General features: G+C 48.7%; 1 protein-coding gene across 5 annotated transcripts in view; it reads right to left on the bottom strand.

Moving 5' to 3' along the window:
* Positions 1-249: 249 nt before the first annotated feature.
* LOC109877260 (monocarboxylate transporter 6) overlaps positions 250-11922 on the bottom strand; it is a 19361-nt gene continuing 7688 nt past the window's right edge. For 4 of the 5 annotated variants that reach the window (XM_031818384.1, XM_031818382.1, XM_031818383.1 and 1 more), the window contains exons 3-6: positions 6544-6684; positions 5817-6432; positions 5369-5625; positions 250-2450 (exon numbers count right to left, since the gene is read on the bottom strand). In XM_031818384.1, the coding sequence (XP_031674244.1) occupies positions 2011-2450; positions 5369-5625; positions 5817-6432; positions 6544-6684 (1454 nt within the window). In that variant the 3' untranslated portion in view covers positions 250-2010. The remainder of the gene's footprint in view (positions 2451-5368; positions 5626-5816; positions 6433-6543; positions 6685-11922) is intronic. The other variant, XM_031818386.1, reaches the window with a different exon arrangement.

Below are 11922 nucleotides of genomic sequence, written 5' to 3'. Positions count from 1 at the left end.
TTTAAAAAGTACACAAAATTTGACAAATAGGCTTCATTGGTAATTTTTCAAAACTGTCATGATTATTAAAACAACTGCACATCACACATTCCACAAGGTGGCGATAAAGGTGAGTGGAAGGAAATTAGAAAATAGCAGGAAGTGAATGACATCAGAGCTGTATTAAAATTGAAGACCTATTCAATCCGATCCGTCCTCAAATTCAGATTATTATTATACAGTGATAATAAAACAAGACTGACACATGAACACAAATCAATTTACTTTTATTGAAAAAGTTTAATATTCTGTAAACATTCAATATTAAATCTTCAGAAATAAGTTGACTAAAATACAAAATATTTGTATATCCTTTCATACATAAGGCTATCGTTTCATGTCCAGTTATATCAAGGCATCTAAGAAGTCACAGAGGATATTCAAGAAGGTGCAGGAATACATTCATAGCCATACTCAGTGTTGTCACGGTGACAGTGTACAAGCAACCATAACTCCTCCTAAAGCCAAACAGTTAAAGCACTAAATAGTTGGGTCGCCCATGTTATTGGCAGTACAATTGCCGCAATTTGTGAGTAACACTGCTCTAGCACAGGGTTGTCAAACTCATTTTGCTCTGCGGGCCGCATTCAGTCTTCACCAAGGGCCGGAGTGCCGCACTTAAAATGTGTATGTATTGTCTTGGCGTCAAAATGTGCAAAATGTCCTCTATCCATCGGTTTGGGAATTTTTGATGCTCCCTGACTATCTAGCTTTCATTATGATGACTGTTAGCTAGCTGGACAGAGTGAAGAGACTATAAATGTAGCTTTCATTATGATGACTGTTAGCTAGCTGGACAGAGTGAAGAGACTATAAATGTAGCTTTCATTATGATGACTGTTAGCTAGCTGGACAGAGTGAAGAGACTATAAATGTAGCTTTCAGCTAGCTGGACAGAGTGAAGAGACTACATTTAGGTCCATTATCATTTCTAAGTAGTTATGGGTTGGTTTTAATCATTTAAATGTCGATTGAGATTGTTGTTAGTCAAAAAATGTAACAAATTCAAATATTTATTTGTGTCTACTATGAGCCGTATGTTAGACAGTCCTACTGTAGCATCTACTAGTGGGCCGTATGTTAGACAGTTCTACTGTAGCGTCTACTAGTGGGCCGTATGTTAGACAGTTCTACTGTAGCGTCTACTAGTGGGCCGTATGTTAGACAGTCCTACTGTAGCGTCTACTAGTGGGCCATATATTAGACAGTCCTACTGTAGCGTCTACTAGTGGGCCGTATGTTAGACAGTGCTACTGTAGCGTCTACTAGTGGGCCGTATGTTATACAGTGCTACTGTAGCGTCTACTAGTGGGCCGTATGTTAGACAGTCCTACTGTAGCGTCTACTAGTGGGCCGTATGTTAGACAGTGCTACTGTAGCGTCTACTAGTGGGCCGTATGTTAGACAGTCCTACTGTAGCGTCTACTAGTGGGACGTATGTTAGACAGTCCTACTGTAACGTCTACTAGTGGGCCGTATGTTAGACAGTCCTACTGTAACGTCTACTAGTGGGCCGTATGTTAGAGAGTCCTACTGTAGCGTCTAGTAGTGGGTCTGAATGAAACAGGGATGTTGTGTCATTCAGCCTCATGTGTCTGTTGATGAGAGAGAGAGAAAGAGAGAAAGAGAAAGAGAGAGACTTCCAAATCCAGACTAAATCTGTGTGCAAACCCTGTGTTGTGAATGCCTGTGTACGTACGTACATACATAGGAATCACAGTGATGATAACAGTAGTGTATGTGTAACCTCCCAGTTCTTCCCTCTGCAGACAGCAGACACCACAGAGATCCTTCATTGACTCATCATAGTGAGGCGTTACACAGTGAGCAGTTCCTGTGATATGCTGCAGCTCCTACAGGCCAAGGCTCATGGAAGGCTACCTCCTTACTTCATTCTCATTCTAGATGGAATTCTAAGGCAGGCAGGTAGACAGGTTGTCTTACTGGGTTACACACGTGCATATTAGTAAGTCACACGTTGGTGACACAAACAGTGTCCGCTGATCTCTCTCCCTGTGTAGAAGGATCATGGCTGTACTGGCAGTCAGGGACTAGGCTGATAGCAGGCTTCCCTCCCTGTGTAGAAGGAACATGGCTGTACTGGCAGTCAGGGACTAGGCTGATAGCAGGCTTCCCTCCCTGTGTAGAAGGAACATGGCTGTACTGGCAGTCAGGGACTAGGCTGATAGCAGGCTTCCCTCCCTGTGTAGAAGGAACATGGCTGTACTGGCAGTCAGGGACTAGGCTGATAGCAGGCTTCTGTTGGTACGCAGCAGCAGGAGGACCTGCTCTCTTCTTCTGTCTGTCCAGATAGTAGAACGCTGCGATGAGGAAGAGGCCAGAGGAGGAGACAGTCACACTGCAGGCATAGAACACATAAGAGTAGTGTCCTGTACTGTCCACCAACATGCCTGGAAGAGAGGGGAGAGAGAGAAGAGAGGGGAGAGAGAGAAGAGGGGGAAGAGAGGGGAGAGAGGGGAGAGAGAGAAGAGAGGGGAGAGAGAGAAGAGAGGGGAGAGAGGGGAGAGGGGAAGAGAGGGGAGAGGGGAAGAGAGGGGAGAGAGAGAAGAGGGGGAAGAGAGGGGAGAGAGAGAAGAGGGGGAAGAGAGAGAAGAGGGGGAAGAGAGAGAGGGGAGAGGGGGACATGGCAACACGCACAGCGTTAAGAAAGACTCGGGGAACACTTCATTTGAAGGGTACCTACATTACCATGTCATGACACGTTTATAACCACACAAAACAGTTCATAAGCAGTACATAAAAGCATTTCCTAGAAGGCTTGTGTCAACAACCACACGCGGTGCTACGACAGTGAAAGACCAGCTGTATTTAAGCGTGTCGGTGTGTGTCCTCATAACACATTCCTCTGTACTGGATGCTAGTTCAGTACAGCGCTGCCAGGAGCCACTGAGCACAGGGCTAGTCGGCTACTACCAGGCGTTGACATTAGAGTTGCCATGGCGCTGGAAACCAGAGACCACCTTAGGAGTTCAGCAGGGGTACACTAGGCCACGCCCTCCTCCAGTCAGCCTGCCCCAGAGCCGTTCCCTGTCGACCCAGACCTTCCTACCCGCCTGACGCACGCCCACACAGACACACACGCACATTGTGGAAACCAGAGCACATGACCCATTCACATCCCGAGCTAGACATGGGAATCCAGCAGAAAGAACATTCCATTTCCCTGCGTGACATAACTCATACCCTCCCCAGTCCTCATATAACAGGTTTATACTGGGCATAACTCATACCCTCCCCAGACCTCATATAACAGGTTTATACTGGGCTTAACTCATACCCTCCCCAGTCCTCATATAACAGGTTTATACTGGGCATAACTCATACCCTCCCCAGTGCTCATATAACAGGTTTATACTGGGCATAACTCATACCCTCCCCAGTCCTCATATAACAGGTTTATACTGGGCATAACTCATACCCTCCCCAGTCCTCATATAACAGGTTTATACTGGGCATAACTCATACCCTCCCCAGACCTCATATAACAGGTTTATACTGGGCATAACTCATACCCTCCCCAGTGCTCATGTAACAGGTTTATACTGGGCATAACTCATACCCTCCCCAGTCCTCATATAACAGGTTTATACTGGGCATAACTCATACCCTCCCCAGTCCTCATATAACAGGTTTATACTGGGCATAACTCATACCCTCCCCAGTGCTCATATAACAGGTTTATACTGGGCATAACTCATACCCTCCCCAGTGCTCATATAACAGGTTTATACTGGGCATAACTCATACCCTCCCCAGTGCTCATATAACAGGTTTATACTGGGCATAACTCATACCCTCCCCAGTGCTCATATAACAGGTTTATACTGGGCATAACTCATACCCTCCCCAGTGCTCATATAACAGGTTTATACTGGGCATAACTCATACCCTCCCCAGTCCTCATATAACAGGTTTATACTGGGCATAACTCATACCCTCCCCAGTCCTCATATAACAGGTTTATACTGGGCATAACTCATACCCTCCCCAGTGCTCATATAACAGGTTTATACTGGGCATAACTCATACCCTCCCCAGTCCTCATATAACAGGTTTATACTGGGCTTAACTCATACCCTCCCCAGTGCTCATATAACAGGTTTATACTGGGCATAACTCATACCCTCCCCAGTGCTCATATAACAGGTTTATACTGGGCATAACTCATACCCTCCCCAGTCCTCATATAACAGGTTTATACTGGGCATAACTCATACCCTCCCCAGTCCTCATATAACAGGTTTATACTGGGCATAACTCATACCCTCCCCAGTGCTCATATAACAGGTTTATACTGGGCATAACTCATACCCTCCCCAGTGCTCATATAACAGGTTTATACTGGGCTTAACTCATACCCTCCCCAGTGCTCATATAACAGGTTTATACTGGGCATAACTCATACCCTCCCCAGTCCTCACATAACAGGTTTATACTGGGCATAACTCATATGTGAGGACTGGGGAGGGTATGAGTTATGCCCAGTATAAACCTGTTATGTGAGGACTGGGGAGGGTATGAGTTATGCCCAGTATAAACCTGTTATATGAGGACTGGGGAGGGTATAACAGGTTTATACTGGGCATAACTCATACCCTCCCCAGTCCTCATATAACAGGTTTATACTGGGCATAACTCATACCCTCCCCAGTCCTCACATAACAGGTTTATACTGGGCATAACTCATACCCTCCCCAGTCCTCATATAACAGGTTTATACTGGGCATAACTCATACCCTCCCCAGTCCTCACATAACATAACAGGTTTATACTGGGCATAACTCATATGAGGACTGGGGAGGGTATAACAGGTTTATACTGGGCATAACTTGACAAGTATGTCTATATGAGTCAGTGTGTCCACCACACTACCACCGGTTGTTATGCTGACCACCTACTGACCAACAATGACTGTCGATAACATGCAGTAGAAGTCATTGATTCTGTTCCACAGACAAATAATCCACACATAGGACTTGAACAGATGCCATAGACTAGAAGACCATACTGTACCAAACACTTTATTACTTTTGGCATACCACACCCCCCTATAGCCCCCACAGTGGTGTACCCCACACCCCCCTATAGCCCCCACAGTGGTGTACCACACCCCCCTATAGCCCCCACAGTAGTATACCACACCCCCCTATAGCCCCCACAGTGGTATACCACACCCCCCTATAGCCCCCACAGTGGTGTACCACACCCCCCTATAGCCCCCACAGTGGCGTACCACACCCCACTATTGCCCCCCCCCATGGCATAATGTGTAGCGGTACAATCCTGACAGGAGCGACACACACAGTACCTGCGAGCGGCGGTCCAATCAGCAGTGTTCCACTCTCTAACATACTGATGAGACCCAGGGCAGAGGGGAACCGGCTCATCTCCACCGTCTCCATCAGCACCGTGAAGAGCAGAGAGCCAATCACAGACATGGACAGACCAAAGATGACCACGTAGATCAGGAGCACGGGGAAGGTGGCGGCCGCACCACAGATACTGTTACTCAGCCCGTTGACCAGGAGGGCTACCGCAAACACATACACAAAACAGCCACTGCCCCTGTGAGGAGGAGGAGGAAGGAGGAGGAGGAAGAGGAGGAGGAAGAGGAGTAGAGAACCAATTTATTATCCATTTTTGTTTTCAGGTCACATAATTTTCTATTAAATGTTTTCTTGCTTGGGATTCGAACCAGCAACCCTCCGGTCCAGTTGCTGACCCACTCCTAACCTGTAACATCCAGGCTACAGTACCTGAAGCGCGGCAGGCCGAAGAAGACAGCCGCCACGGGTCTCACAGCAATGTTAACCAGGCCCAGTACGGCCATCAGTAGCGCGGCTCGGTCCTGTTCCATACCATTGGCTGTAGCATAGGGCACCAGGTAGACCAGGGGAACTACAAACCCCAACATCATCCACGTCACTCCCAGGGCGTAGGCACGGTAACGAGGGTTACTGACCAACAGGTCAAAGGCCATGTGTCTCCGTAGGAACACGACAAGGTCACTGAACGCTGTCCTAAGTCTTGCCTTAAGTCCCTCCTTCTCCTGTTGGAGAGGACCTTTGATTGGTTGCTTGCTGAGCCCCTGGGCAGCCTTGTTAGTGAGTGTCCTCTGGGCTCCACTGTGTTTGGCCCCCAGGGGCCTCATGACAGCCCCACACACGCAGCAGTTCAACAGCAGACCTCCCAGGACCAGGAAGCTGCCTCTCCAGCCAAACTGGCCCAGCAGGAAGTTGGCCAGCAGGGGTAAGGTGCTGAGGCCCAGGGCCGTGCCGGTGGACGACAGGGCGTTGGCAAACGCCCGCCGCCTCAAAAAGTAGTGGCCCATCATGGTCACAGAGGGCTGGAAGGACAGGCAGAACCCCAACCCTGTATGAGGAGGACAGAGGAACTGATGAGGGAGACTCATAATGCCCCATAGAAAGAAGGAGAGACGTCTTATATTGGGGGGTTATAGTGTGTGTGTGTGTACCCTCTGACCTGCGATGATGCTGGTGATGTAGAGTTCTGTGATGGTTCTGGCCAGGGCGCTGACCACCATGCCTAGTCCACTCAGAACCCCTCCCACCATCACCGTTACCCGGCAACCAAAGCGTTCCACGAGCACGCTGCATAGTGGACCTGGAGAGACAGGAAACAACGTACACACACACACACAGGAAAACAATGTTCAATCCCAATACACACACACCACTAACACACCACAAATCTGGAGAGACAGAAAACAATGTTCAATCACAATACACACATTAACACACCACACACTCCCCAAAAGCATACAATGGACTGATTAGCATATCAGATCACAATAATTAGCATCATCAATGCATTATCACTGAACATGGAACAATAGTCTGCAAAAACAGGACAGGACACTGTTCCTTTCCACTAAAACACAGCTGCTGAAACCCACTCTGAAACATCGTTCAGCAGACACTTTCTCCCCATGCCGGGAACGTCTGGTGGACCACAGCTTCAAACTATACAACTACAAATCAGTTCACTCCCCAGTCGGCCAGACTTGTTAGTTGGTGTTACAGGCTTATGTGCATGTGCTAACCACAATTAGCTCGGGAATAGGTCATGAGTTTACCCGGACAGGGACAGGTGTCTAAGTGTACAGGCTCTTACAATAATGTGATCTGAAACACATGATCTGAATGATCATCTTCCAGCTCTTCAATCCAACTCTCCAAGACAGACCAAAGCTAACAGGAGTACCTATCAGGCTAATTGATTCAAACGAACATGAGATTCAGAGTACTGAGAACTGAGAACTCTTGGTACTGTCTTTGATGTGGGAATAATGAGTCCATTCTTTGTGCCGTCTCATCTGTGCTCTTGTCATGATAATGTCTGCTGCAGTCATGTGGTCCAGTCTGGTCTCTGTCATGATAATGTCTGCTCCAGTCATGTGGTCTAGTCTGGTCTCTGTCGTGATAATGTCTGCTGCAGTCATGAGGTCTAGTCTGGTCTCTGTCATGATAATGTCTGCTCCAGTCATGTGGTCTAGTCTGGTCTCTGTCATGATAATGTCTGCTCCAGTCATGTGGTCTAGTCTGGTCTCTGTCATGATAATGTCTGCTCCAGTCATGTGGTCCAGTCTGGTCTCTGGCATGATAATGTCTGCTCCAGTCATGTGGTCCAGTCTGGTCTCTGTCATGATAATGTCTGATCCAGTCATGTGGTCCAGTCTGGTCTCTGGCATGATAATGTCTGCTCCAGTCATGTGGTCCAGTCTGGTCTCTGTCGTGATAATGTCTGCTCCAGTCATGTGGTCCAGTCTGGTCTCTGTCGTGATAATGTCTGCTCCAGTCATGTGGTCCAGTCTGGTCTCTGTCGTGATAATGTCTGCTCCAGTCATATGGTCTAGTCTGGTCTCTAAGAATGTTCCTCAGTCCTTGGTGAACCCTATCCTCCCTCCAGCTCTGTCTTAGTCTCCTTAGGCAGATGGGTTGCCTCCCACATGAACAGTGTTCTGACATACGCTTTGGCCCTAGGTCTGGGAATTCCGAGACTATTTCTGAAACTATCTCTCCATCTATTTTTCCCTCCATCCCGTCTCTCCTTCCATCTCTCCCTCTGTCCCTACAACCATCCCTCCCTTTCATCTCTCCCTCAGTGTCCTCCAGATTAATTTGGTTAAAACCAAACCCTGTCCACTGGAAAATCATTGCAGCCTTAAAAATCATAATATCTTGGTCCAACTGAGAAAAAAAATCTCCAGTTTGACACACAGGCACTACATTAATTTTCCCAATATGACACATGATGCTGGTTCTCATCAGTTGTTGACTAAAAGCACTGCTAGCCAAGAACACATACTTACAATTGACTAATTTAGCAGACACTCTTATCCAGAGCAACTTACAGTAGTGAGAGCATATATTTTCATACTGGTTCGCCATGGGAATCAAACCTACAACCCTGGAGTTGCAAGCACCATGCTCTACCAACTGAGCCACACGAGACCACACACATATTTAACCTTTGACAACTAGAAATGAAGAACACTGACATTACGCAACAATAATTACATGAATTCAGAATCTACAGTCATGACATTGGATCAACTGGAGGTTTAATATAGGTGGATCAACAGGAGGTTTAATATAGATGGATCAACAGGAGGTCTAATATAGGTGGATCAACTGGAGGTTTAATATAGATGGATCAACTGGAGGTTTAATATAGGTGGATCAACAGGAGGTTTAATATAGGTGGATCAACTGGAGGTTTAATATAGGTGGATCAACTGGAGGTCTAATATAGATGGATCAACTGGAGGTCTAATATAGATGGATCAACTGGAGGTTTAATATAGATGGATCAACTGGAGGTTTAATATAGGTGGATCAACAGGAGGTTTAATATAGGTGGATCAACAGGAGGTTTAATATAGGTGGATCAACAGGAGGTTTAATATAGGTGGATCAACAGGAGGTTTAATATAGGTGGATCAACTGGAGGTTTAATATAGGTGGATCAACTGGAGGTTTAATATAGATGGATCAACAGGAGGTTTAATATAGGTGGATCAACAGGAGGTTTAATATAACAGGAGGGAGGGTCAGGGTGATAGAAAGAGGAGGAACAGGAGGGAGGGTCAGGGTGATAGAAAGGAGGAAAGAGAGGGAGGGAGGGTCAGGGTGATAGAAAGAGGAGGAACAGGAGGGAGGGTCAGGGTGATAGAAAGAGGAGGAAGAGAGGGAGGGAGGGTCAGGGTGATAGAAAGAGGAGGAACAGGAGGGAGGGGTCAGGGTGATAGAAAGAGGAGGAACAGGAGGGAGGGTCAGGGTGATAGAAAGAGGAGGAACAGGAGGGAGGGTCAGGGTGATAGAAAGAGGAGGAACAGGAGGGAGGGTCAGGGTGATAGAAAGAGGAGGAACAGGAGGGAGGGTCAGGGTGATAGAAAGAGGAGGAACAGGAGGGAGGGTCAGGGTGATAGAAAGAGGAGGAAAGAGAGGGAGGGAGGGTCAGGGTGATAGAAAGATGAGGAACAGGAGGGAGGGTCAGGGTGATAGAAAGAGGAGGAATGAGAGGGAGGGAGAGGTCAGGGTGATAGAAAGATGAGGAACAGGAGGGAGGGTCAGGGTGATAGAAAGAGGAGGAATGAGAGGGAGGGAGAGGTCAGGGTGATAGAAAGATGAGGAATGAGAGGGAGGGAATGTCAGGGTGATAGAAAGAGGAGGAATGAGAAAGAGGGAGAGAGGGTCAGGGTGATAGAGGAGGAATGAGAGGGAGGGAGGGAGGGAGGGAGGGTCAGGGTGATAGAAAGATGAGGAACAGGAGGGAGGTCAGGGTGATAGAAAGATGAGGAACAGGAGGGAGGGTCAGGGTGATAGAAAGAGGAGGAATGAGAGGGAGGGAGAGGTCAGGGTGATAGAAAGATGAGGAATGAGAGGGAGGGAGGGAGGGAGGGAGGGAGGGAGGGAGGGAGGGAGGGAGGGAGGGAGGGAGGGAGGGAGGGAGGGAGGGAGGGAGGGTCAGGGTGATAGAAAGAGGAGGAATGAGAGGGAGGGTCAGGGTGATAGAAAGATGAGGAACAGGAGGGAGGGTCAGGGTGATGGAAAGAGGAGGAACAGGAGGGAGGGTCAGGGTGATAGAAAGAGGAGGAATGAGAGGGAGGGAGGGTCAGGGTGATAGAAGATGAGGAATGAGAGGGAGGGAAGGTCAGGGTGATAGAAAGAGGAGGAATGAGAGGGGAGGGAAGGTCAGGGTGATAGAAAGAGGAGGAATGAGCAAGAGGGAGAGAGGGTCAGGGTGATAGAGGAGGAATGAGAGGGAGGGAGGGAGGGAGGGAGGGTCAGGGTGATAGAAAGAGGAGGAATGAGAGAGAGGGAGAGAGGGAGGGTCAGGGTGATAGAAAGAGGAGGAACGAGAGGGAAGGAGGGTCAGGGTGATAGAAAGAGGAGGAATGAGAGGGAGGGAGGGAGGGTCAGGGTGATAGAAAGAGGAGGAATGAGAGAGAGGGAGGGAGAGAGGGTCAGGGTGATAGAAAGAGGAGGAATGAGAGGGAAGGAGGGTCAGGGTGATAGAAAGAGGAGGAATGAGAGGGAGGGAGGGAGGGTCAGGGTAGAGAAAGAGGAGGAATGAGAGAGAGGGAGGGAGAGAGGGTCAGGGTGATAGAAAGAGGAGGAATGAGAGGGAAGGAGGGTCAGGGTGATAGAAAGAGGAGGAATGAGAGGGAGGGAGGGAGGGTCAGGGTGATAGAAAGAGGAGGAATGAGAGAGAGGGAGAGAGGGTCAGGGTGCTAGAAAGAGGAGATGAGAGAGGGAGAGAGGTCAGGGTGTAGAAGGAGGGAATGGAGAAGAAGAGGGTAAGGCTCAGGGTGCTAGAAAGAGGAGGAATGAGAGAGAGGGAAGGTCAGGGTGCTAGAAAGAGGAGGAATGAGAGAGAGGGAAGGTCAGGGTGCTAGAAAGAGGAGGAATGAGAGAGAGGGAAGGTCAGGGTGCTAGAAGAGGAGGAATGAGAGAGAGGGAAGGTCAGGGTGCTCGAAAGAGGAGGAATGAGAGAGAGGGAAGGTCAGGGTGCTAGAAAGAGGAGGAATGAGAGAGAGGGAGAGAGGGTCAGGGTGCTAGAAAGAGGAGGAATGAGAGAGAGGGAGAGAGGGTCAGGGTGCTAGAAAGAGGAGGAATGAGAGAGAGGGAGAGAGGGTCAGGGTGCTAGAAAGAGGAGGAATGAGAGAGAGGGAGAGAGGGTCAGGGTGCTAGAAAGAGGAGGAATGAGAGAGAGGGAGAGAGGCAGGGTGCCTCCGAAACAGAGGAGGAATGAGAGAGAGGGAAGGTCAGGGTGCTAGAAAGAGGAGGACATGAGAGAGAGGGAAGGTCAGGGTGCAGAAAGAGGAGGAATGAGAGAGAGGGAAGGTCTGGGTGCTAGAAAGAGGAGGAATGAGAAGAGAGGGAAGGTCAGGGTGCTAGAAAGAGGAGGAATGAGAGAGAGGGAAGGGTCAGGTGATAGAAAGAGGAGGAATGAGAGAGAGGGAGGGTCAGGGTGATAGAAAGAGGAGGAATGAGAGGGAGGGAGGGTCAGGGTGATAGAAAAGGAGGATGAGAGGGAGGGAGGTTCAGGGTGATAGAAAGAGGAGGGCATATGAGTAGAGAGGCGAGGTTAGGGTGATAGAAAGAGGAGGCATGCAGAGAGAGGGAAGGTTCAGGGTGATAGGAAGGAGGAGGCATGAGAGAAGGGGAGCGTCCGCGCGTGATAGAAGAGGAGGAATGAGAGGGAGGGAGGGTCAGGGTGATAGAAAGAGGAGGAATGAGAGGGAGAGAGGGTCAGGGTGATGGAGGAATGAGAGGGAGAGAGGGTCAGGGTGATGGAGGAATGAGAGGGAGAGAGGGTCAGGGTGATAGAAGGAGG

The sequence above is a fragment of the Oncorhynchus kisutch genome, unplaced genomic scaffold (assembly GCF_002021735.2).
Source record: "Oncorhynchus kisutch isolate 150728-3 unplaced genomic scaffold, Okis_V2 scaffold1355, whole genome shotgun sequence".
NCBI lineage: Eukaryota > Metazoa > Chordata > Actinopteri > Salmoniformes > Salmonidae > Oncorhynchus > Oncorhynchus kisutch.
The sequence above is the reverse complement of the archived record's forward strand: the minus strand, read 5'-3'. Positions and strand labels throughout refer to the sequence as shown.